Source organism: Pseudonaja textilis, chromosome 2, assembly GCF_049901715.1.
Source record: "Pseudonaja textilis isolate UNSWEBS1 chromosome 2, rPseTex1.2, whole genome shotgun sequence".
NCBI classification, from domain to species: Eukaryota; Metazoa; Chordata; class Lepidosauria; order Squamata; family Elapidae; genus Pseudonaja; species Pseudonaja textilis.
In genome coordinates, this window is record NC_141991.1 from 211,155,770 (window position 1) to 211,182,394 (window position 26,625).

The 26,625-nt window shown below is 35.0% G+C and overlaps 1 protein-coding gene across 2 annotated transcripts in view; it reads left to right on the forward strand.

The window, feature by feature from the left end:
* The first annotated feature begins 554 nt into the window (after positions 1-554).
* FBXL17 (F-box and leucine rich repeat protein 17) overlaps positions 555-26,625 on the forward strand; it is a 181,822-nt gene continuing 155,751 nt past the window's right edge. For both annotated transcript variants that reach the window (XM_026719686.2, XM_087926979.1), the window contains exons 1-4: positions 555-2,644; positions 5,775-5,897; positions 8,043-8,300; positions 14,358-14,489. In XM_026719686.2, coding sequence (XP_026575471.1) covers positions 1,838-2,644; positions 5,775-5,897; positions 8,043-8,300; positions 14,358-14,489 — 1,320 coding nt within the window. In that variant the 5' untranslated portion in view covers positions 555-1,837. The remainder of the gene's footprint in view (positions 2,645-5,774; positions 5,898-8,042; positions 8,301-14,357; positions 14,490-26,625) is intronic.

Genomic DNA, 26,625 nt, shown 5'->3' on the forward strand with positions numbered 1-26,625 from the left:
GGGGAAATATTGGATGAAAAGGGTGAACCCAAATCGATGCAAAATTTAGAGGAACAAGGTATAAAGATGAATTGGTTTTCATATGTGCAAATACATTCAAGGTATGATGAAGATTTTAAAACAGAAGGATTCTATGATAAATTGACTGATTTAGATAAGATTTTGACAGGTACTGATGAAAAGGTGATTAAAAAATTATATGGTTATTTATTAGAAATTAAACTAGAGGAAGAAGAAGTTAAAGAAACTATGATTGCTTGGGGGAAGAATTTTGGATATGGAATTGATTTAGAGAAATGGCAAAAATTGTGGTCTCAAAATTATAAAATGACAATGTCAACAGCATATAAAGAAAATTTGTATGTTTTACAGGTGGCATTTTCCCCTGATAAGAATAGCAAGAATGTTCAAGAATAAATCCGAAAAATGTTGGAAATGTCATCAGATACCTGGCTCATATTACCATATGTGGTGGACTTGTGAGGACGCTAGAAAATATTGGACTAAAATTCGCATGTAGTTGGAAAAAATGATAAACACATAGACTTGAAACCAGAGATTTTTTTATTGGAAATTTTACTTGATACATATAGTAAAGATTTGAAATACCTGATTGTAAATGTATTAACAGCGGCTAGGATTGTATTTGCCAAGAATTGGAAAAATGAGAAAATACCACCGCAGGAGGAAATCATTAAGAAAATATTGGAATGTGCTGAAATGAGTAGATTGACATTTGAAATTAGAGAAAAGGAGGATAAACAATTCTATAAAATTTGGGACCTTTTCTATCAATGGTTAGATAATAAAATACAATAATAGAATATCTAGAATTTCAGAAAATAATGAATGTATAAAGATTTTTTTTTGATATATTTATAAAATGTATTTAGGATAGATTTAGTAGGATTATATGAATTGTTATAAAATAAACTAAGCAAATTATAGTTATCTCGCAAAGTATGAATGAATAAAATTAGTCAAATGATTGTTTAATAGTGATACCAGGGTATTTAATTTTTGATTGATAATATGAGTTATCATGCAATGTAACTGTAACTGAGACTACGAAATGGATGCACAAAAAATTGGTAAATCAACCGACACACTGTTTGTATATTTATGAAAGAAAGCTGGATGTTTTTATGTTTTGTTTGTCTTTAAAAACCAATAAAATTGTTTTCAAAAAAAGAAAAAGAAAATACAAAATAAATAAATAAATTTGAAAATATAAACTACATCTAAAGTTGTCCCAAAATACCCGTTTCTAGATCATAGAAATAGATCATAGATCGCCGCCAAGCTGGGAAGAAAACAATGCCTTTTAGTGAAAAAATAACTGGGCATCCATTCTGCACTGAAATCTGTTTTAAACGAGTAAGTAAAATACTGGCCCCTCCCCTTTCCTTTTAAAAACACGTTATCCGATTTAATATGACTTGGCGAGGGCAGAGAGCCCTAGGATGAACAAATTTCTAGGTTCCAACCACATCCCCCACCTTAAGTAGAACCGGCGTTTTTCGGGCGTTTAACGTTTAAACTTCAGTACGTGCCTCCATCACGTGGGACAATTCTAAGCGGAACCGGAAGCGAGGGCTTCCATGGAGTCCCTGGTTTGTTGTGGTTATATTTAGAACTCTAATTTGGGGGCGGATCAGGGAGACGGAAGTATTGGCCATTTCCTTCCATGTCCCGGAAGCCGAGGCGTTGTGGTTGCCGGCCCCGGCGAGAGTCAAGGAATAGTCGCTGGGAGCCATGTCGTGAGGTTCGCTGAGCTGCGGTGACGCCGCTCAGAAAAGGTCCTGCCGAGCAGGGTGGCGGTGGCTCGGCTTCCTATATGGGCCATACTATTTCGAGGAAAAGCACTAATCCGAAAGCGGAGAAAAATCACCTCCGCGCCCCCCTGAGGGGGAAGGTCCCTCCGCCGCCACGGACCCGGACCTGCTTCCTCCGGGGCCCCTGCATGCTGTGTTTCTTGGTCCACAGTGCCAGGCCACCCGCCGCGAAGGAGCAGCCGTCGCCTTCCTTCCCCTACACGGCTGCGAAGCCCTCCGGCGACCGGCACGCTCGGCGCCTTTTGCGCTGGCCTCCCGTGTCGGTCTGGGAAGAGCAGGGTCGCCGCCGTTTGCTCTTCTCCAGCCTGCTCTTTTCGACGCCTCTTCCGCCGCCGCCGCCGCCGCCAGCGCGCCGGGGCTTCTTCGGGTCTGCGCTGGAGAGCAGCGAGGCTCCCGTGGAGATGGTGTGCAAGCGCAAAGGGATCGGGCTGCGCGCCTATCCGCCGCGGAAACAGCCCCGTTGCGCCATCCTCCGGGGAAATGCGGCGGGTCCCGGCGCCCCTTCGCCGCCCTCGACCGACCCCGCCGAATGCCAGCAGGTGCTCTTGCCCGAGCAGCACCTCTGCCCTCTGCCCCGGGCCGTAGACTGTGCCCGGGAAGCTTCGCCTAAAGACTCCGTCGCCGAGGATGGGAAGGAGATAATCCCAAGTAGCTCTCCCTCGCACCTGCCGGAGCTCGATGGGAGAGAGAGGCCCGAGCCGGGCGAACCTTACTGTGAAGAACCCCCCGAAAACCCGGAGGACTGTTGCCAAGAATCGCAGCCACCGCTGCCGGATATTAACCAGCTGCCTCCCTCCATCCTTCTCAAGGTGGGTTTGCTGGGCATGGACTGTCAAGGGTGGTGCTGTCAGATAGCTATGATACGCAGACTTCCAAGGTATGCTGTGGTTATCTAGTTTTTTTTCTTGCTTTTAAATAAGCTGTCATTTAAGTTTTCTTCCTCCCTCCTGATCTTCAAGAACTGCTGTTCACTGATTTCTTAGATACCTTTGTGTTGCATTCTGCTTTGGCTACGTCGCACCTCTACCTGTTTCTCATTCCGTGTTTCAGTCGTGTGTTAAAAACAATCAGTGGCAGCAGTGCCTGGAATCCCATTGCAGGGTGTCAAACCTGTTATTAGATTGCTTTTGCTGTGCTACTTTGCCTTAGAGATGGGGATGAAGACTTTGTGTTGAGGTCTGTGCTGTTTTGTAATCCATTTAAAGCACTGAGCTACAGGTTTATTGAAAGCAATGCTGACAAGGAGTCTTAACTGAAATGGAATCCCTGACTTGAGAAGATGATGAATGTTTTTAGGAGATAATTTTTATCTTTTCATAAGGTAATACTCAGTAATTCAGAACTTGTTCAGCTTGATGTGGAAAATTCTTCTATGTTTATAAACAAATCTTTCAATAAATAAAGTTATTTCATATGAACAAGTGATAATTAAAGTGAATTATTTGGTGTAGCTTTGATAATTGCAGCTTTCATTTCTGTTATACCGGAATTGCAGGAAGAAGTAAGTCTGAAATTGGAAGCTGTTCATCTGCTTCTTATATTGCAGGGTTTTATTTTGCTTTTTTAAAAGTTTAACTGGATAGCTTGGGACTTTTAATACCAAATGATTCACAGATTCATTTTCCAAAACATAAGCCTATTTTTTGACATTTATAATATATATTTGAAAGTTTTAGATTATTTTATTTTGGCTCTCTGGTACCTTGAGAATTGTCTGAGAAGAATCAAGCAGAATAAAGTATTATGTAAAATGCATAGGTGGCATTCAGGAAACTGTATAACAAGATGACACACATCTCTCTCTACATGGAAACCAGGGAATATTTTAAAGATCCAATCTAAAGACCCTTGAGCGTCTACCTGCTGGTGAAATATAAATTTTTTGATATTTTACAAAACTGCTTTATTTGTTTCTTTGTTCCACACTATTGCAGTTACTTCAGTTCTTCTTGAAATCGATGAACAAAAAGCCCTTGAGTGACCCTCCAAAGAATTCTGCCTTAACTTGTAATTGCTGTTTATAATGATAGAATTTATAAGTTTACTTAATAGAGCAGAGTACTGCCTTCCAATTTTTTAAAATAGCAACTTGTTATTAACAGTCATTAAACAAATGCCTCTAATAAATGTTATATATTCAAATTAGTTCAAGTTAAATGCTTATTTACTGTGGGTAACTTGCATTGAAATAATTAAAACAATATTCCAAGAAGTAGGCTACCAATGTAATAGTTGCACATTCTAAACATTTCTTCATTGATAGTTTATTTTTACTTTTTTATTTGGATACCACTACATTATCCTTTAATGATGGCAGAAAAAAAAGACATCAGCTTTGCTTTGAATTGACTACTACAGGTAGTCCTTGACTTACAATAGTTCATTTAGGACTGACTTTCAACAGTTGCCAAAAAAGCGAACACAGTTCTAGGCTGCATTAACAGAGGGGCAGAATCAAGATCACATGAAGTGTTAATACCACTTTATAATGCCTTGGTAATACCACACTTGGATACTGCATCCAATTTTGATCGCCACAATGTAAAAAAGATGTTGAGACTCTAGACAAAGTGCAGAGAAGAGCAACAAAGGTTATTAGGGGCCTGGAGGCTAAAACATATAAATGGTTGCTGGAATTGGGTTAGTAGTGTTCCAATATCTCAGGGGTTGCCACAAAGAAGAGGTAGTGAAGCTATTCTCCAAAGCACCTGAAGGCAAGACAAGAAGCAAGGGATGGAAACTAATCAAGGAGAGAAGCAACCTAGAACTAAGGAGAAATTTCCTGACAGAACAACTTGCTTCCAGAAAGTGTGAATGCTCCAACACTGGAAGTTATTTAGGGGAGATTACTGACTATTTGTCTGAAAACTTCCAAGGTTAGTTCCAACTGTTATTCTATTCTGTTCCATTTAGTGACAATTCAAAGTTGCAATGGCATTGAAAAAAGTGACATGACTATTTTTCACATGACCATTGTAGCATCCCTGAAGTCATTTGATCAGAATTTGGACAGTTGGCAATGATTTATATTTAAGTCAGTTTCAGTGTCCTAGGGTCATGTCACCTTTTGCAAGCTTCTGACAAGCAAAGTCAGATTCACCTAACACCTGTGTCACTAAGTTAACAATTGCAAGGATTCACTTAACAACTGGGGCAAGAAAGACCGTGAAATCGACCAAAATTCTCTTAACAATTGTTTCACTTAACAACAGAAATTTTGGGCTCAATTGTACCCGTAAGTCAAGGACTACCTGTATTTAAGTCCAATGTGTTTTATTAGCACTAGGTATTTGTACCCATTTTTTACTCACCTGAAGCTCAAATGATGCATTATCTAAGGGTTTGTAAATGCAGACATTTTCCAGTTAATTTTTGACTTTTTTTCCATTAAGGCTGTGTATCTTGGCTCTTAATGGAAATGGTGTGGAATCTGTATTTACAAAAAGGGGGGAGAAAGCAAATCAAATGCTTGTGAATTTGTTCCAGCATTCTGATAGACAAATCCTACTATAACTTAACGTAATTTTTGACTGTTGTACCACTCCATCTCAGATTTTCATGCACTGCAAAGAAATGTTCTCATTCCATTTAGTAATGTAATTGCTACAGATGCATTTTTTATCTATAATCCTCACCCCACCCCCCTTTTTAAACTAAATTTAGCCTAATGGGTTAAAGACAGAAGTTTACAGCTATTATAAAAAATTGCTGGCCCAATAAACGAATGTGTGCAAGTTTTAATTTTTAATTATTTTTCATAGCTAACGTAGCAACCATTGGAGCATATTAATGAGTAGCTATGAAAGATATACAGCTAGGATTACATTTTTTTTTAAAAAAAAGATGACGCTTGCATTGGAGAACTGTTAAAATACTACCATTGGCATGTTATTAAAAGGAACTTTGAAGGCATATGACTTTCTCTTTTTATTTTCATAGATATTTTCCAATTTATCTTTGAATGAGCGATGTCTTTCAGCATCATTGGTTTGTAAATACTGGCGTGACCTCTGTTTAGATTTCCAGTTTTGGAAACAATTGGACCTCAGTAGTCGTCAGCAGGTATGGAGTAGGCAAGATTAAAGTATAAATGTCTTTTTCTTCAGATAAAAAGTGATGGTTGAAAGATGAACATATGGAATATATACTATGTCAGATGGTTACTTAGGTAGTAAATAATTTTGAGTATCAAATGCAATTTATAGTTATGTTTATATGTAAAACTAAGCACAGGTTGATGTGCTATAGAATGTACTTTGAGAAGACTGTGAGCCACCGACAGCAAATTTTACAGATGTCCTTTTCAGGCAACATGCCACCCATTAGGATTGTATATAAGTTCAAATAGATGTTTAGCTGAATGAAAATGTGAGTGAAGCCATATTGTCCTGTCACATCTAAAAGTGAACAAATATGACTCTTGTTTTCCTTTACTGACCTTGTAATGTTTTCTCAGTGGTTTATAGCACTTGGAAAATCTAAAATATGTTTTTGCCCATGTATAACAATTGTATTCTTCTAGCCTTTTCACATTTTCCTGGAGAAAGTTGGGAGTCTCCTACAAGCCACCTTCTGAAACACAAGAACTTGGAGGTGCATGTTGCCGGAACAGATTAAGAGGAGATTTTCTTCATTATTAGCAATATTCATCAGTGCCATAATTTTTTAGTGGTTTTCAAAGGTGCTAATTTTTTACAAGTTACTATAGTAAGAAACACACAGAAGCTTCAAAGAGACATGAAGTGTTTTGCTATTGAGACAAAATATATCTAGTCCTTGGTACTCTCTGAGTTTGGTTGTTTGCTTGTAGATGTTCCATTACCTGATTAGATATCCTCAATGATAATTTATTGGGTAATGAAGCATCTGCAAGTACAATCAAGTTCAGAGAACATTGACTACACAATTCATCCCTGAGCTACATATATTCTCTTCCATTGGATACAGAATATGTTGCCCCTTTTCTGAAAAGGGAGCCATGTCAAATCTTTGCACCTAGGTCTTTGGTGTGGTTGGATGTTGCTTTGTGTGTGTGTGTGTGTGTGTGTGTGTGTGTTTCTTTTGTTTGATAGCAGTACAGAAGTGAAGTGGCTCAATTGGGGATAAAGGAATTGTCCATGATTGCACCAATACCTGCTTTTATATAAACCATTGTTTATAAATTGAGCATCCAGTCCAATAATTTATTACATAATTTATATATTATGGTGTTCCAAATTGCTCCAGGTGGTGATTGAAGACATTGGAAAAACAAATGGAGCAATAGAGTCATTGCTGCATGAAGAGTTCTGGTATTTGTTAAACCAGTATCTCTGTTCAAACCAAAACATGACAAGCCATGGCATGGTTTTATATTGTGGTTGAGATTTTCTTTACACATACTCTGCTGGATCACAGTATGGCTTCACATAGATAAGCTAGCTGAATGATAATGATGTAAATAAAACATTTTATGCAACCCAGATACCTAAGATCTTTCTTTGTGATTTTTGTCTAATGTGTATTAGGACAATGTGAACTTTTTCTGTTGTTCCAGACAAAAGATTAGATCCTGGTTGCTTGAAAGTTGGAATAGTGCAAGGGATTGTTCTAGTGCAAAACTAATATTTCTTAATGCAAGTACTAGGTTTGGAGGTCTACAGAGTGTTCAGTCTTTGAAATCTGTGTTGAGAACTAGAATTTTTGATTTTTCTCTAATGTGTATTATAGGGCAACATGAACTTTTTCTGTTGTTCCAGACAAAAGATTAGATCCTGGTTACTTGAATGTTGGAATGATGCGAGGGATTGTTCTAGTGCAAAACTAATATTCCTTAATGCAAGTACTAGGTTTGGAGGTCTACAAAAGTGTTCAGTCTTCGAAATCTGTGTTGAGAACTGAGAATTTTGTGAATGTTAGACATAGATTATAGGTAGTTGGAAATGTTTCTAGGTAGAATGTTACATAATAGCCATTTTAATTCTTTATGTCACAAAAAGTAGGAATAGAAAACTAATAATATAGGATCTTGCTCTAAAAGAATTAAATACAGATTATCTAAAAACTGCCTTTTCCTACATAATAGAGCAATGTGCAGTGAAGTACCAACTATCTACACTGAGCAATCAGTTCTAAAGACGTAATATATATTTATTGACATTATCATGTGGTTTCGTTCATATAATTTTTGATAAAGTCTAATTTTATATATTGGCTATTATTTGACAGGTCACTGATGAATTACTGGAAAGAATTGCATCACGAAGCCAGAATATAACTGAAATCAACATTTCTGATTGTCGTAATGTGACAGATACTGGTGTATGTATGCTAGCATCTAAGTGTCATGGACTTCTAAAATATACTGCGTATAGGTGTAAACAGCTGTCTGATACATCTCTGTCTGCTGTTGCCTCACAATGTCCTCAGCTTCAGAAAGTTCATGTTGGCAACCAAGATCGTCTTACTGATGAAGGTCTTAAGCAGGTAAATTTCATAATAATTAAATTCTGTTGTATGTGCCTTTAAATAATTCTAAATATATTGTGTTTAGAATTCAGCCATTGATTGTTTTATATGGGACCACCTAAGTTCTATTAAACTTTGTATATAATTAATGTAATGAATTCAAAATATGCAAAATACAACAGTTATTAGTAATTTGCATGCTATCTTTTAATATAGTATTTTGGAAACTTTGAAATAAATTGTGATTTCTTGCAGGTTCTCACAGAATTCTGAATATATACCACAGAATTGGATAAATATAATTTTTCTGTCCCCTATATCATGAATGATTTACATGATTTTTAATATGCATATTATTTTTAAAATCTTAAATATTTTTAATATTACATAGTATGATTTATATCAAGGATGCTCTATCCTTTCTGGTCTTAGAATTTTGTGCTTGTTTCAGAAGGCATTTTGAAAGTAAATTTACTGTACTAGATAAGGCACAGTGTGAGATACTGTTGCCTGTGGACAATTATTTAAGTTTGTAAATACACTGTAAAATTCTATAACTAATGTTATTTTTTTAATGTGAAAGTCTGTCATTCTTCCTGGTTACACTATACATTGGAATAGATAAACAATGCTATTAGCAGTAGTCTTCAGAGCTGTGTTCATCTCAGTTTAAAAATTTATAGAAAACTTATTCAATTGCTATATTCAAATGTATTTCCAATTAGAACATAGATGACCAAAATCTAGACAAATGGTTTTGAACTATTGGTCAGATGTTATCAAGATAAATTTAACTTGGGGATATATTTTACATAATATTTCAATTTTAATTTAGCTTTTATAGCTTTCTGCTGTTTTAAAGCAAATATATAAGCAAATTAGAGGGTTTTTTTTGGCAGAATCATTCTTCAAGATTTTATTTACATAAATTATAATTAACTATTGAGAAAGTTAGAAGTTATCTTAATTTAAATTAATTAAAATAAATGCCTAGAACCTGGTAGAGATTCTGCATAATGGTGTAGAAGGATAAAATCCTAGGGTTCGGAAATTAGACTTACATTAATGCAGCCTAAAAATTGCATTTATCCTTTTTGCTGCCATATCACAACTTAATTCCTCCAATTACTAATTAGTTATAATTCCAAGATACTCACAAACATGCCAGATACTTTCCATGATCTATCTGTGCCTTTGATATTAGCAATAGCACTAACAATAGCACTTTGACTTATATACTGCCTAATAGTACTTTACAGCAATATCTGAGTGATTTTGGCATATTGGCCCCATCCTTAATCCTCATTTTACCAACCTTGGAAGGATGGAAGTCTGAATCAACTTCGAGCCTGTCAGGATTGAACTCTAGGCTGTGGGCAGAATTAGCCTGCAATATTGCATTCTAATCACTGTGCCACCATTTTTATTCATAAGAGCATATTTTTGCATTTGTATCTATTAAATTCAAATCAATATGAGAGTTTATGGTGTAAAGAACCATGGAAAGATACATGCTTGGCATCACAAGACAAGATAGAAAGACCTGCACATGGATTAGAGAACAAACAAAAGCATACGATATCTTCAAGAGAATAAAATAATTGAAATGGAAATGGGCTGTATAGCAAGAAGAACTGATGGCACATAGACTAAGGCAGTTATAGAATGGATTCCACTTGGTAAAAAGCATTCACAAAAGAAACCTAAAACAAGATGGATTGATGATATCAGCAAATATTGCAGGCCCAATTGGCAAAAGAAAGCTCAAGACCGTATTTGTTGGAAATATGCAGAAGAAGTTGTTACTCTGCAGTGGATAGACAATGGCTAGAATGATGAGGATAATGATGAAGATCTATTGAATAGTGGTTTCATCCCATTTTTAAAAACTTATCATGGTTATATTGCGGGGGAAATAGGAGGAAGCCATGTCGGATATGTTTAATGCCTTGAGTTATTTGTAAAAATAATGACAGGATACAAATAATTAAATGAAATAAGATTAGCTAATAACACTTGGTCTTGTCTATTCCATACTGATTTCTGGCGTTTATAAATCAATCTGCAGTAGAATATTTCAGGTATTTATTTAACTCACATTGGTTGATCTGTAATTCTGCCCAAACATGCTTTTGAAGATAATGACAACATTTGACCAGTTCTAGTCATATGGCACTTTAATACTTCACTGGTGTCCATGGTTTCTGAAAAATAACATATTTGAGCAGACTATCAGTGTTTTCCTTCCTATCATGCAAGTGGCTTTGAATTTGGAAATTTAATCTCATTCAATAAAATGAGTATTCACTGACCGTGTTTCTTTAAGCTGCTATTTCATCTTGCTCTTTATAACTTCCCTGTCTTTTGAGAGAAGACAGTGACAAGATACAAATTGAATAGCTTTAGCTTTGTTTTGTAATTTGCTACCATTTTAGCAATGTAAAATGGGAATTATTTTGAGCAAACTGAATAAAATGACTCTTAATATGAAAACAAAATTTACATTTCAAATTTCCCTTTTCCTAAAAGCACCCAAAGTAATGCATCATATTATAACAGAAATATATTTTAAAAAGTTGTCTGTGTACATGTACAACTTTTTCTGAATAAAAAATGCATTTGAGCTCTGCACTGTTTGTTAAGTTTAGGTTTGCAGTAAGCTACATATCATATTTCTTTTTTTTTTAATAAAGTATTATTGAGTTTTAACAAAACAAATAAAACATCTTATTTGAATACAGCATGGATCCGGGTTATCACATTTCCATACAAACACAATTTCATATGCATATTCATCTTATGTATTCAAGTTCATATCTTATTACTCTTTTCCCAACTTCTCACTATTTCCCCCTTTACTTCTCTTCATTTTCTTTTATGGTTATCTCATTTTCTTATTTAATTGTATTTCTTTTACCTGAATTTCTATATCTTTTTATTCATTATACTTATACTTTCGTCTGTCTTGTTTACAATTTCATATCTTCTCTTCCAACATTCTTAAGAAGCAAAATTACCCCTATGATTGCCAATCGAAGTGCAACACCTTTAAATCTTATTGTTATTATCATATGAAATCTCATTAAACATTGAATTTGTGCATTCTAAAATCATAACATTCAAATGTCTAATATCTATTTTATATCATGTAGATCTCATCATTCAGACTCTGCTTGGTATTTCCCCTTGAAAATGGGAAAAGAAAAATTCTAAAAACATAGCAAAAACAATATATATATTGTTAATATAATATATACATTAGTAAACAAAATAGTTATTCAAAATCATTCTAGTACTGGTATGAACCTTGTAAATCTTTCATGTTTCTTTTCAATATCTATCAATCTTTGAGAACAATTGAAATGTTTCCCTCCCTTCTTCATTATTACTTAACTGTTAATAAGCATACCATTGGATAGTCATACAGTTTTATCTTATAAATTATTTACTATTAATAAGCAAAATAATTATTCAGATTCATTCTAATAACTGGTATAAATTTCCTTATAAATCTTTCACATTTCAGTATTTTATCAATCTTTAGAAACAATTGCAACGTTTCCCTCTCTTCTTTATTATTGCATTAATTATAAATAAATATACCATTACATAACAATACAGTTTTATCTCATAGATTATTTACTTATTTTATTTCTAACTCATTACAGTATTCTACTGTCACAACACTATCTTTTGTACCTTTGCAGAATCCTCACTTTTAACTTAATTTAACCATTGTCTCTATGTTTTCTAGCTGAGCAAATACCTTTAATCCTAGTACGTTTCCCCTTTTTCTTTATTTCCTGTTTTTGTCCCTCATAAGTTCTTTACCTTTCTATCTTCCCCCCTTTTTCTCATCCCTTTTTTTATACCCTTCCCTCTCTAATTTTCCCTTCTGTAGTTTTCTTTTCTGCTTCTCCTTGCTGTTATACTTCTTTTTCAGACTATTTTTCTTTTTGGCTGTTCCCTTTGATCTCAAACTTTTAACTCCTTCCCCCCTTTTTCCCCTTATTACCACACTTTGCATTATTTGATCATTGAAAATGGCTTCTTCTTTGTCCCGCCCTTCTTCTTGCTCTTGAAGCTTTTCCTTTTGCTTTTCATAGTTCAGGATCTCCATTTCAAAAAATTCAAATACGAAGCCAAAGGATCTTCCTCTTCTTTCTGCATCTTCTTTCTGTTTTTTAAGACTCATCTTCAATTCCTCCAGGAGTGATGGCATTTTAAACATTTTTGAACAACCACCCGATTGACTTTAAGTAAAAACAGAAAAAGAAAGAACAAACCAATGCCAAAAACTTTTTTTTTTAAATCACCAAATGATCCCAGACTGTTCCTTCTTGTTTCTTTTCCTTTCCATGGGTTACTGTACTTTTCCTTTCCATGGGTTACTGTATCTTTTAATAAGATTTCAGTTACAATGTATCCTTGGGAGTCTTTTCAAAGTTTCACTGTTAATCCTCTTTATTTTTCCAGGTGGCACTCCATTTTTCCATTATTCCAAGTCCCACCCTTTTGCCTCCACCCTTCTCCTTTTTAGGGCTTTAAAATCACCAAGAAAAAATCTTTATTCTCCTTTTGACACTTAGATTTCAGCTTAAGGTTGCCTATTAGTGTCAAAATAGATTAATATAAATTTCTTTCCATACCATTTGTAATTGTCAATATAAAAGTAAAAAAAGGGGTTTTAACCTCCTTTTCTCTCTCCTTCGCCGCTTAAAGATCTTCTTTCAGAAGTATCCCTCTAGGTACTTTTAGATTCAGGGTAGCTTGCTAAGATGCTCTCTGTTGTTTAGCCCGGTCTGTCCTGCTTTCCTCTTTGTCTTCCTCCTGCACAATCTTATCCAGTCAGGTTCTTCTTTGAGGTGGCCATTTCTGACCATCGCTGCAACCGCCTTCGGGGAAGGGAGTTTAGACCAGCCAAGGAGGAGAGATGCGGCCCCCTTCCACTTGGCTAGCAATTTTCCCCCTCTTTACCACCTCTATGGGGTGGCTTCAGCCCCGAATCCAAAGGATCGGGGTGCTCCAGGGGCGAGTACAGATTGAAACAGCGCACGATCACGGATTTTGATCTGTCGCTGAAGAGACCCAAACTGGAAATCCCCCATATCATACTTCTTATATGCCTTCCATATTCCCAACTTTCATTTCACTACTTGATTGGCTTAATGATATTATTTAACTCACTAAGGACGCATATCTCTACCTTGTGAAAGGTAACTGCATTCAGTTCTGAATGTATCTATAAACAGGCTTTTAAAATGTAACCTATTAAATCCTAAAAACACCGAAATTGTACAGGTTAAGAAGCTTACTGCTATGGACAATAATATATTGTTAGTTTTTAATGGAGTTATATTTTATCTGAAGAAAAGACAGTATTAATTTATTTATATCACGATAATATTGCCAGTTCCAGTTTTAAAAAAACATTATTATTCACTTAGTAAGAAACATTACTATTTACCTTCTAGAGAGGTTAATACAAAACTTTAGCACTGTGAATTCTTAATGGAAGATGAAATATCTATATACATTAGTATTATATTTATTGTTTTATGTACTGTATACTATATTGTGCTGATTACCAGTAAGTTGGTAGAACTGATGGCTTTATTAAATTTTTTAAATGTTGTATGAAGAACTTATTATTAGGAATTAAGTTTTGCCTCAGACGACATTCTTGGGAGTAACATTGACAATTTCTAAAGATCATATTAAATGTATAGTTAATCTAATAAGCCTGTTTCTTTTATGATTGTAGAAAATGAGAGGTACATAGCTACTGTGAACTGCTGAAGCACTGCAGTAAATACTGCAATAGAAGATAATGCTCTGAGACCAATATGCTGCTTAAACATTGTTAAAATCTCATTATCTAACCATTTAATGTGCATATGCTTATAGGCAAAAACATACAGGCTGCTTACTGCCTGTTATCTTTTCAATGGAATTCTTTTCCTTGCTGGATGTTTTCCCCTATCCTTGTAAATTGTTTTGGTAGTTCTGTGGTAATAAGTAGAATACAAATGGTTTCAAGTATGTTGTTAATGCAGATTTTAACTTCATTTATAGTTGGGCTCAGAATGCAGAGAATTGAAAGACATTCACTTTGGGCAGTGTTACAAGATCTCAGATGAAGGAATGACCATTATAGCTAAAGGATGCCTGAAGTTACGGAGAATATACATGCAGGAAAACAAATTAGTAAGTATTTTCTGCTATAACCTGAAATTGAAATTGTCCATACATTCTTTCGCTGCTCTCGCCCCAGCCTGTACAAGGATTTATGTTACATTAGGTTGATTCTCAATAGGTTCTTTGTCTAGAAGATCCTGAAAATATCAGTGGATTGTATCAGCAATAATTTCTTGCAGGAAACTATCCCACCAGTAAAAGAATTTGTGAAATATTTCCCTTTTGAAAAATGCCCCAATAGTTTGCTATACTCTGATTTCTCCCCCTCATACACACATTTCCATATTGCAGTGTAGTGAAGTAAGCTTATAACCATATTCAGTTATTTAGAACTTTTTTTAGGATAGCAAGATATTGTGTTGGTCATTATATTTAAAATTGAGACATTTATTAATGTTGAATATTAAATTCTAGGTCCAAGTAGGTTAAATATTGCCACTGGATTAGCTTTTGAACTTCCCAAATATTTTGTAGCTCTTTTTAGGTGTTTTTTCTAGATGAACAAAACAAGTGTTATATTTCTATTAGTTCTCAAATTAAAACTAATTTATTACAACTTATAAAAAGAGACCAACACTGATATCTCTTGTAAATCCTAGTACATTTTGAGAATCAGTTGTCCTTTTGATCTGTCCAGATGGTTCCTTTTACAGTAATTTGATCCTTCTTAAATTTCATTCTGTAGTGAAACCTTAGTTTATGGGCTGTTATTCAATAATCTGGATGCAGAGGACAACATATTAAATGGAGGGCCTCCCCCAAATTAAAAGCAAAGTTTGTTTATAAAGCAGCACAATTGCTGAAATTCGAATCATTATAAAATTGTTGTTCCATAAATTAAGGTTTTACTCTTCTAGTTTTGCTATAATTCTTTTCAGAAAACCCTAGCCTAGTTCTCTTCTCATGTGATTGACCTGTTAACACAACTGTAAATATAAGATGTACTGAAAATCTGTAATTGATTTCATATTCCAATGTGAAATTTTGTAAATAGACCCCTAAATAGCATTGCTATGGAAAAAAAGCATTGAGTTACCTCTTTCTTACAATGTACATATAAAATTGAATATGTTTTCATGAGAAATTAAGGTTGACGAGGAAAATGCACTTTGCTGTGAGTTAATGAACAAGTTAAATAAAATATATGTAAAAGGGAGAAAAAAAATTGATCCTGGGATTCTACTGTAAATTCTAAATTGTATTTACTTCTGAGTGTTTATCATAGTAAACTAATATAAAGTACATCGTACATGCTCTAGAGAATTTGGTGGCTTAGTTAGCTTTGAACTTGCCATGTTAGAGAGATTGCCATATTCTGTTTTATTTCTAAAAATTAATTATCACTGTAAATATGGAAATGTAGACTTAGTTCCATTAGTGAGCTTAGTGAGCTTGTTAAAGTCATATTCACCAGTTCAATTCTTAGTGGAAGAAGGAACAAACTTTCAGACTTTATTTTGATTATAGAATTCATACTATGTTTACAAATAATCCTATTTTCTGCATTCCCAGGACGTTTTGAAGAGCTGCTGCCAGTCAGTTTGCTGGCATAATACCAGATAATATATCTGAAAACAGATAATATAACTATAAAGCAAATTTTTGTACTTATGTTCTGTCTCATTGAATGTAATGTGGAAAGGAGCCAACAAAAACGTGGCATAATTTTTGTTTATTTGTCTACCCCTCATCAAAACAGAAACAACAAAGTAGAACTACTAAAAATACATGTTTAAGAGTAATATTTCAAAGGGTTTGTAAGGAGATGGGCAATGACTAAGGTTAAGAACTATAAAAAATACAATATTTTAAAAATACAGAAAAAGTAGAAAAAGAAAGATTATATAAGGAAGAAAGAAAAAGTTAAGAATAACAAAAAGAAAGAAGATATCTAAAGAAGCTATTTCCAGTCTTCATTGCAGCACTTACATAACAATTATTATCTCCACCTTCTCATATTACATATCAGTCTTCTTCCAATAAATCTTTTAAATCAATAAATTCCAAGAAGGATATGATTATCATAGTAACTAGACATGCAGTTGCATTCTAAACATTTAAGGCATTATATTCAAGCTTCATAAATTCAGAAGAGTAAAAAAATACTTGTTTTAATATTTAAATTCAAAGCTTTTAGCTATATTCATACACTATGGAAGAAATATATCACTTGAGTTAATATTAGTCTGTTCTGTTCCACTAGATGTGGTAGAGTAGACATATTTCAGATGCCATTGGTGAGGGACCTTCATTTGAAGAGTACCAGGAGACATGCCTTCTCTGGTGCAGCACTGTTATAGAACTTTCTTCCCTCTGAAATTAGACTAGCTACATCCTTTGGTATTCCAAATGGCCTCAAGTCTTGGTGACGTTGTCAGGCCTGGGGCTTCCAGGGAGCGAGGTCCATTGTTGAAACACTCCATTGTTTTTCCTCCCTGTCCTGTGAATTGTATTTCTGCTTTAATGATATTCATTAATAAGGTTTTTTATACTGTATTTATTAAATATTTTATGCTTCTCATCTCACTGATATAGTGACCCAGCATACAATGGCTTATAATATAATCAAAAGTAAAATGGTTTACAATATAATCAAAAGTAGAAAAAAAAGGTAATACAGGACAATTAAAATTGGGGCAGTTAAATAGAAAAGTTAAATGAATGAAGGAACCTACATGTCCCAGGATAATGTTGAAGGGACCAGTCTGGGTCAGTCACTAGGACCAGAGGTTTAATCTTCCGAGTTTTCAGACTTGTGCTAGAACCTACCTTCAGAGAACTTCTTTTTTCCAGAATGTGTTGTTTGGGCTGGTCTATGAATAGTATTTATATGGTGGCTGGTTGTATGTGGCTTTTTAGTTAATTGGGGTGTTGATATCTGGCTATTAAGTTATTGGCTGTTGTTTCCTTGTGCTGCTAAGCCTTCAGCTCCTAATACCTGATAAACTGGTGGTAAATCAGCATTACTGCTGACTGAGAAGGGGCCAGTTTCCCAGTCTTCAATCATTTCTCTGAATAACTTTGTACTGTACTTGCTTGGCCAATAATCTTGGTAGCTTCAAAATTGAATGTGTGTCCTTGTTCGTTACAATGTGAGGCTACCAATGAGTTCAGGTCTCCTTGTCTGACCACTTGCTTGTGTTCTTGCAAAACAAATCTACACACTTACATTTTGGTGTTGCTACGTGGATGACAACATTTGTCATCATCAAAAGAAATGCACTGAAAGACTTTCATACCCTATGGAATACAGATATACAATTCACGATGGAGGAAGAAACGACTAGACAATTACCATTTTTAGATGTGCTTGTCAACAGGCAGGGAGATGGAAATCTAGAAAACATGGTTTGTCATAAGGCACCAACACTCCACCCTTAGTTTCAGCAGTAACCATCCACTGTCACATAAAAAGAGTTGCGCCAGAACACTATATGGCAGGGCGAGAACCCATTGTAGTACCCAGCAAGCTAACAACTAAGGAGCAGGCACCCATGTCAACAATTCAGGCAGAATGGGTATGCACAAGCATTTATTACAAGATGCCTGTGCCACACAAAAGGGAGAAAAAGAAAGAAGGTACAAGCCCAACTATATGGCATACACTGCCATACATAAAAAAACATTTTGGAAGTAGTAGAACACAGCTTCTGTGTTCTGATGTAATTTACTGCATTCTAATGTAATCTTAATGGATCCTCTGCATGGATTGCCCTTGTGACTAGGATAGATGTGGAAGAAACTAACCATCAGATTGCAAAAACTCAAGCAAGTGGTCAGATAAGAAGACCCGAATTCATTGGTAGCCTCACATTGCAATAAAGAAGGACATACATTCAATTTCACAGCTACTTAGATAGTTGGCCAAGCAGGAACAAAGATAGCCAAGGAAATGATTGAAGCCAAGCCTGGAAAACAGGCCCTTTGTCAATCACAGCAGTGCTGATTTATCAGGTACTTAGGAGCTGAAGACTTGGCAACACAAGGAAACAACATGATGAAGTCAGAAAAGCTAAAGCTCAAAATGAACTAAGACTTGTGACAAAAGTAAAACAACAAGAACAACAACACCCCTTTCTTTCACCACCAAACAACAAAAAATCAAGGAAATGATTGGTCCATAAATGGGAGAAAATGGCAAGAAATGATGAAAAACCAAGAGAAAGCAGAACTGCTTAACTCCTTTAAAAAAAGGAGTCCAATCTACCAAAAACTGTATCATAAAAGACAGATTAGGAATATAAGTCAAAATAAGCAAGAAAATGGTAAGAAAATATCTAACCACTCTAGAGAAGTTCAAATCATCAGGACCAGATGGATTACATCCCAAGGTCCTGAAGGAACTGACAGACATTATCTCAGAACCACTGAAGCATATGTTTTGAAGATCTTGAAGCACCAGGAACTATCAAGAGGACTGGAAAAGGGCTAATATAGATCCCATTTTCAAAAAAGGGGAAAAAATGAAACCTGGAAACTACAGGTCTATCAGCCTGGCATGAATACCTGGGAAGATTCTGGAAAAGATAACCAAGCAATGAATCTGCAAACACCTAGTAGCCAACAAAGTCATAACCAGAAGCCAACTTGGTTTGTCAAAAACAGATCATGCCAGACAAATCTTATCGTATTCTTTGACCGAGTGACAAATTAGTGGACTAGAGAAATGCCTTGGATATAATTTATTTGGACTTCAGTAAGTATTTGATGAAGTAGACCACAACCTACTACTTGATAAAATAGAAAAATGTGGGTTAGATAGCATCACCACTGGATGGATTTATAACTGGCTGACCAACTGTATTCAACACCCCAATCAACTAAAAAGCCACATGCAACTATGCACCACATAAATACTACACATAGTCCAAAGCATATATTCTGGTAGAGAGAAATTACCTGAGAAAGGGCTCCATCACATGTCTGAAAGCTTGGAAGACTAAACCTGTCATTCCAATGACTGATCCAGATTAGATCCTGCAGAAAAGTTAAAAACTAAGATGATAGGCAATCTGCAGATGGGTGTCTTCTCTATTCCATCCCCCATCCCCAATGTAGCTGGCCACTGTTGGGGACCCCAGGCAGGTGGCAGAGCCGTGTTTTCAGATTCATCTACATTAGAAAAGTTGGTGAAGTCCCACATGACCGAAAAGGCTGTTCTTTGGCAATTGGTATCCAAAGTAGGCCTTTTTTGCTGCAACAAAATGAGGGAATTGGGCTAATCCCATCAGGGTTAGATAGCTCCTCAGACACATTTTGTGTTTTTATTTATTCTTATTTATTCTTGTTAGTTGCACAGAGTCATGTTTGGTGAAATGGGTGGCTGTATCAATTTGATAAATAGATGAAGGGATGAATAATGGATGGATGAATGGATAGATAGATAGATTATTGCCATTTTAATTGCCTTCCACTTAACCAGTTATAAAAGGGACGTGGTGGCTCAGTGACTAAGATGCTGTGTTTGTCGATCAGAAAGGTTGGCAGTTCGCAGTTCGAATCCCTAGCACTGTATAATGGAGTGAGTTCTCGTTATTTGTCCCATCTTCTGCCAACCTAACAGTTCGAAAGCATGTAAAAATGCAAGTAGAAAAATAGGGAACATTTTGGTGGAAAGGTAATAGCGTTCCATGCACCTTCAGCGTTTAGTCATGCCGGCCTCATGACCCTGGAGATGTCTTCGGACAGGGCTGGCTTTTCAGCTTTGTAACGGAGATGAACACTGCCCCCTAGAGGTGGAAACAACTAGTACGTATGTGTGAAGGGAACCTTTACCTAACCAGTTATATTTTTTGTGAGAATTGTTTTCTATAACAAGAATTTTAATTTAATTGAAAAATTAAACTTGAAAATTGTCCAATATGAACCAGATTTGTATGTATAATATAAATATCCATATTTTCTAATAGAAGATTCAGTCAGAAACTCATTAGTTTGACAAGTACAAAAAGTGTAGCTATTGTATATAAATTTTGTTCCTGGTAGTTTGTTCTCTTGCACTGAAATTATGCTTATGCTAATAAGTAATAATCAACATGATATAATTTGAGTGGGCAGTCCATGGGATCCCTGAAGCTTTCAGCTCTAATTTTTCTGCCCTTGGGGATTTCTGAGATAATGTTGTTAAAGCTGCCATTTTAAAATATAATCATTTTTCACCTCCATAAAGACACCAGCTAGACTTTTAAGCGCCTATAAGGTTCCCACTTTAACAAAGTGCTACCAGGTCAAAAGTCACATCTTTTGAAATTTTTAGGCTCATGTCTTTATGTTTCTTAGGAACTGATACCTTCATGTATCTCTGGCTCCTCACATAACTAATCAAAATTGAAATAATATCAAGCCATAACAAAGAAGTTACGCTTTATTGAAAAATAAACCTAGAAATCTTAACTCGTCTCTAGCAAAGGCAAGACCAAGTGCCTGAGTCATGAGGCTTATTCTCATGACAATGTACCTTGGATTATTACATCTAAAGTAACCCATTGCCTAAATTTAGCTATGTTATCTTTTCTGCTTCTGATTCAAGGAAATTGCCTTTCTGGTTCTGTGTTTCCTACTATGTTGACAAAGAATTGTAATGCTATCCTAAGTTTGATTATTGTTTTACATATTACAGATGACTCAATGTTTTTTTTAATCACCTTGTGAGGCTTTCTGGAGTTGATCGTTTTTCATATTGGAGTAGTTGCTGTTGCATGCTGCTTTCATATGGCATTTACTTGTTCATTTTCATGCTATGCTTGTAGCATAGAAAAGCAAGGGCAATTAAAATGCAATGCTTAGTGAACACATTTCATGAAGAAACTTAGGCATTTCGGCTGAATATTGTCAAGGTATCATGGTCTGAAAACACGTCTAGTTTCATGGAAAGTATCCTGCAATGGCAATATTATATGCAGTTGTTTTGAACCTTTAAAAAAATTCTACTTCTGCAAGATCAGCTGAGTCATTGTGCAATTTAGCTTTGCAGGAATGCCGAGTAGTCTATGTTAATAATAATAATAAAAAGATTAGTAGAAAGTAGAAGGTTTCTGTGAAGTTGGATTTTAATTCTCTGTCTCCCAAGAGTAGCGATAACAATAATACTAATATGAAAATATTAAAAAGTTTATTTAAATGCTGCATATGGCTGCCCAACTCACTGTAATGGGAAAAAGTATTGTTTACATTACATTGATTCTTGCATGATATTGATTTTTTTAGTCTGTATTTTCAATTGTTTCACTGCTAAGAGCTTTCTGCACTTTATTTCTTGACTACTAATTCTTTTATATTCATAATCCTAAAAGGTCTAACTCTCAATATATCCATTGACAATTCTAAGGTTAATTGCTGTAGCAATATCATTTGCTCTGCTCTTCCGTTTGTATTCCACCTTTATATTTACTCTTAGCCTATGTATACACAAACTTAATAATAAATGCTCCTTGACACTTATTAGAGTTTGCATATCATTAGCATTTTCAGCTATCAAACAGTATAGTTGATCAGCATACCACAAGTTAATAATGTTTCTTCCCCCAATTCCAAAGCCTTGTTTATTTATTTAAAACATTTATTAGGTCAACCATTTTCTAACCAACTCTGAAAGGCTCCCAGTGCTTATTTGTCTTCTAATCCATCCTCTCTTGATATATATTAAGCACACTGAACAGATAAGGAGAAAGTATAGTCTTGACATAGTCCTTTGACAACATCGCATTCTCTCTGAATTGTGGGTGTTTGTCTGTGTATAGTTTAACATGGGTGTCAGCTGGTGCTCCATTCAAAATCCAAGAAAGAAATACTTAGACTCCATTAATCAGAGAAAAGATATCTTTTTACTGGAAATCAAGTGGTAGCAACAAAAGAATTCTGAATCTGAGAAAATGGGCATGTAAATCACATATACAAAGTAATGGCAACGTTCCCACTCCCAATAGTTCAATTGGATCATCCAATTAAAAGTTGTGTATATCATCATGTGGGCATCTCCAGGTGGTGATGAGGCCTCTGTCCGTTGACCTTGACATATTTTGATAAAGAGTTGCAGCTGTGCATAGCATAGGATAGAAGCCTAAGCAAGAATCTATCCCTCCTCCAGCTTATACAGTTCTGGTTTGTAACACCTCCAGCTCACTTCCCATAACCATTCCCCCTTCCTCCCCCCGTTACTTATGACAGCCAAAAGATGCAAAAGCAAAGGGAGAAAATCTTGAAGGCTGACATTCAGCCCTCCTGCAAAAAAGACGTTAGTCCTAAAAAAGATAAAAATAGAAGGTAATAGAAAATATACATGTAACACCATCATGCTATTTTTTAGGGTTTATCAGGATATTTAGTACGAAATGCCTTGATAAGCTTACAATGATAAGGCTAACAATGGGGACAATAGAGTATTCTAGGATTCCCGTTTTAAGAACATTCCTTATGGTAGAATCCTGTAATGGAAATAATGAGGAAAATGTAGTATGGTCTAGGAAACAGAAATGAATCCATACTATGGATTCTTCTCCTTTGTCTAGGTTTAACATGAGGACAATGAGAGGATTCTCATTTTCCCAAGGACATTCCTTACCTTGACATGTATTAATTTCTTTGTGGGATTCTTTTGCTTTCTCCAGGATGGTTTCGACTTATCAACTGTAGTGATTCACTTAACAATTGTGGCAAGAAAGTTCATAAAATGGGGCAAAATTCACTTAACAAATGTCTCACTTAAGAACAGAAATTCTGGGCTCAGTTGTGGTATTAAATCAAGGACTATCTATGTATTGGATGTTAATGTCTCTTGTTTACTGCTTACTGTCTTTTCTGACAGCTCTGAAATCTTTGTTAAGTTTCTTTTAGAGAGCTTTCCCGTTTTTTTTTTTTAAAAAATGGCTTCTCTTCTGGTTTGGTAACTTGCGTCATTTTTTTCTGACATCTAGTTTGCTTTCTTTGGTTTCTTGGTCAATGGAGTGTTTTTTCACATACATCTTTGACAACTTTGATTTTATTTCTGCATAGTTTCTAGACCCTAATCAGCAATGTTCTTGATTTTAAAGCAATTCTCCTTGTAAATGATGGTTATACGCTCAAGGTTTTTTTGTGGAATTTGATAGTCTTTGTATTTCTACTTTAGCTTTGAACTCACATGTGAAATTTGCAACCTGTCCTAGAAGTAGCCTCCTAGCCATGTCTTTGTTGTTATTGAGCTCTTCCTCTTCCTTATGCTAATAATATAATCGATTTGATTTCTGAAATGTATTTGAATATAAGTAGCTCAGGTTGGTAGTTGACTGTTGGTCTGAGCTCCAAGCTTGGCAAAGGCACCCCACTATGCAACAACAAAACAACAACAAATCACAACCCATCACCTCACAAGAAATTGGACCACTTCTCAGTAACAACAACCAGTCATTCAAACAGACTGAAACCAGACCATGACTCAGCAGTATCCGAACAAGCAATACTAATTTAAATCACACAGACGGTACTTAAAACCAAAGACCATGTCTCAGTAACAACAGCCAGCAAACCAAACAGTACGAAGTCAGACCATGACTCAGAAGTAGGGGAACAAACAACCTCCACACTGATTTGCATCACATAAAAAGATACTTAAAGACCAGTGCTCCAACAGATGAGCACAATTCAAAGCACACTGATGTCTCCTCAAATGGTAACGAAACATTTGCAACCAAATTGCCAAGCTCAGAACTCAGACCTACAGGCCAATTTGATTTCTCTCTGTCTGATAAAACCCATTGTTTTGATTATTTGAAGAATGTGTTAGAAATAAAGAAATCATTTATGCTTCCTAGCTCATGCTACTTTTTCTTCATTATTTCCAACCTCGGCATTACAGGGTTCCATCATAAATAGCATATTTTGCTCAGGCGTTTTGTTAGTTTCAGATTCAACCTTTCGATAAAACTTGTCAGCTTCCTCTTCTGGAGCAGTAGTTGGAGCGTAAAGTGGATGATTGTAATGTAAAATGATTGTCTTTGAAGTCTAACTGATAGTAAATTTCACATTTTATTCAAATACTATTTTTGCTATATCTTTCCATTTATGAAAGCAGCACCATTCCTTCTTTATTTTTCATGTGCAGAATATCAAATAGAATGATCTTGTGTCCAATTTTAGTTTGTTTCAATTCGCTGATGCTTTAGATGATGGTGTGTAACAATTCATTTCAACTTTCACTATGTGGAATTTCCCCTACATATACAATTTATTTCTCTTAAGCTCCATATTTCCACTGTGACCCCTTGGGATTTTCCTTTCATGTGTGGTAACATCAATGCCTTCTCTCATTCCATACGAAATGATGCCTTTGTCATTGATACTTAAGCAATCATCTGCCTCCAGCATTTTCTTGTGTGGCTACTGACCTATAAAGGTACTTGTTTTAGTTATGCAGCTAGAATGGCATTCAAATGATAAATGTGTGTAAAAATGAGTTATTTACTCATTTTTTACACACGCACGTGCGCACACACACCATGAGATAGCATAGTAGGAGATGCAGGAGGAATGTGTTGTGGATCAAAATAACACTATTACCTAGGTTTCCTATTAAACCAACTACCTGTTTGACTATTTTTTATTGCAGGTGGATTATGTTTTTTGCATATGTGGTAATATGCAAACAACCCATTTGCATTGTACATTGTAATATATTATTGTGCATGCACTTTATAAAACAATCTTCATCTATTGCAGAACGTTTCATATTGATATTCTGTTAAACCCTGCAAGAAACTGATATTCCGTGAGAGCTGTTTTTGGACTGATGATTTTGTTTGAATGCATTATTTTCTCTGTTCTTTTCATTCTTTAAGTGAGTTACCAGTAAATTTCTCAGATGATTATGAACGCACACATAAAGTTCCTTAAAATGCTGCGGGTGAGCTATTATCTGCAAATAAATAGGAAAAAATAATTTCAGTTGACCTTTAGGTGGCAGTATGTCTTTAGAGATGCTTATATATCCCTTTATGTCCTTGGTGGATAATGGAAATGCCAGAAATGGTAGATTTTGATTAGATTGTGTTATTATGTGGCCATAATTTACAGAGTTCAGCATATATTTTTATTTTACCTTATATACTAGCTCAATAGTCTTAGTTATAACAATAAAACTATATGACTGAAAAATTATATTTTTAATACTTATCTGATATTGAATGACACTATTTGATTGCATATCAGTTTAACTTTTGCAGTAAAAAACTTCACTAATTAGATACTGTTTTATTTATGTCAGACATTTAAAATGGTACTTTCAATTTAAAGAAGTTAAAATGGATAGTTTCAGGTTTCCAATTATAACCAGTTTGTAATTGGAATTACAACTATAATGTACATTTATAGTTAACTTTTCTTTCTGTGAATTGATTTGCCTCCTTCTATGTTAAGATATTACTCTAGAATAGCAGTTATTACTTTATTTCAGAGATTTAAGATAAAATTCAACTGTACTGAATATATATATATATTCATTTTTTGTAAAGCACACAATAAAAGTTGTTACTTTGAGTTCTTTAGATCCTGTTGGGAATATGTACTGGCTAAATTTATGAAGTTAGTAGCTTTGACTAGTTCAGTGATGACAATGAGGGAAAAGTGCTAGTGAATTTAAGATAACTAACAGAATGATATTATGTACAAACCACATTTACCAAGGTAAATTTAATAAAAATTAGAATAAATCGGTGATATTCTTATCCAAAATTTCCAAGTAAAGTCCTCAAGGATGACATAAAATGTGTGAATGGTTTTATTAGTATGCTCCATAAATGTTTGAAATCTGGATAATTTATTTTCGTGAGGATAGCTAGTTAACTACCATTTGTTATTACGTAAACTTATATATTGTTTTCCATGATTTTGAGAACTTAAAAATACAAAACCACATATGAAGAGTACAAATAGTAATACTAAAATATTTAAAAGTATCTGAAATCCAACTAAAGATAGAAAGCTCATTTTTACACAGCAGCTAGTAAATGAACAATTAATGCAGAAATATTATTTTATTCTATTTGTTTCACAGAAGTTATACTTTAACAAGTTTAGTAAATAATACTTCTGAAAAAATGAAGTGTTCCAGATGTAAGAGAACTAGGTATAGATTATTTTATGATCAGTATCATAAAAGTTTGAGTTTTCTGTT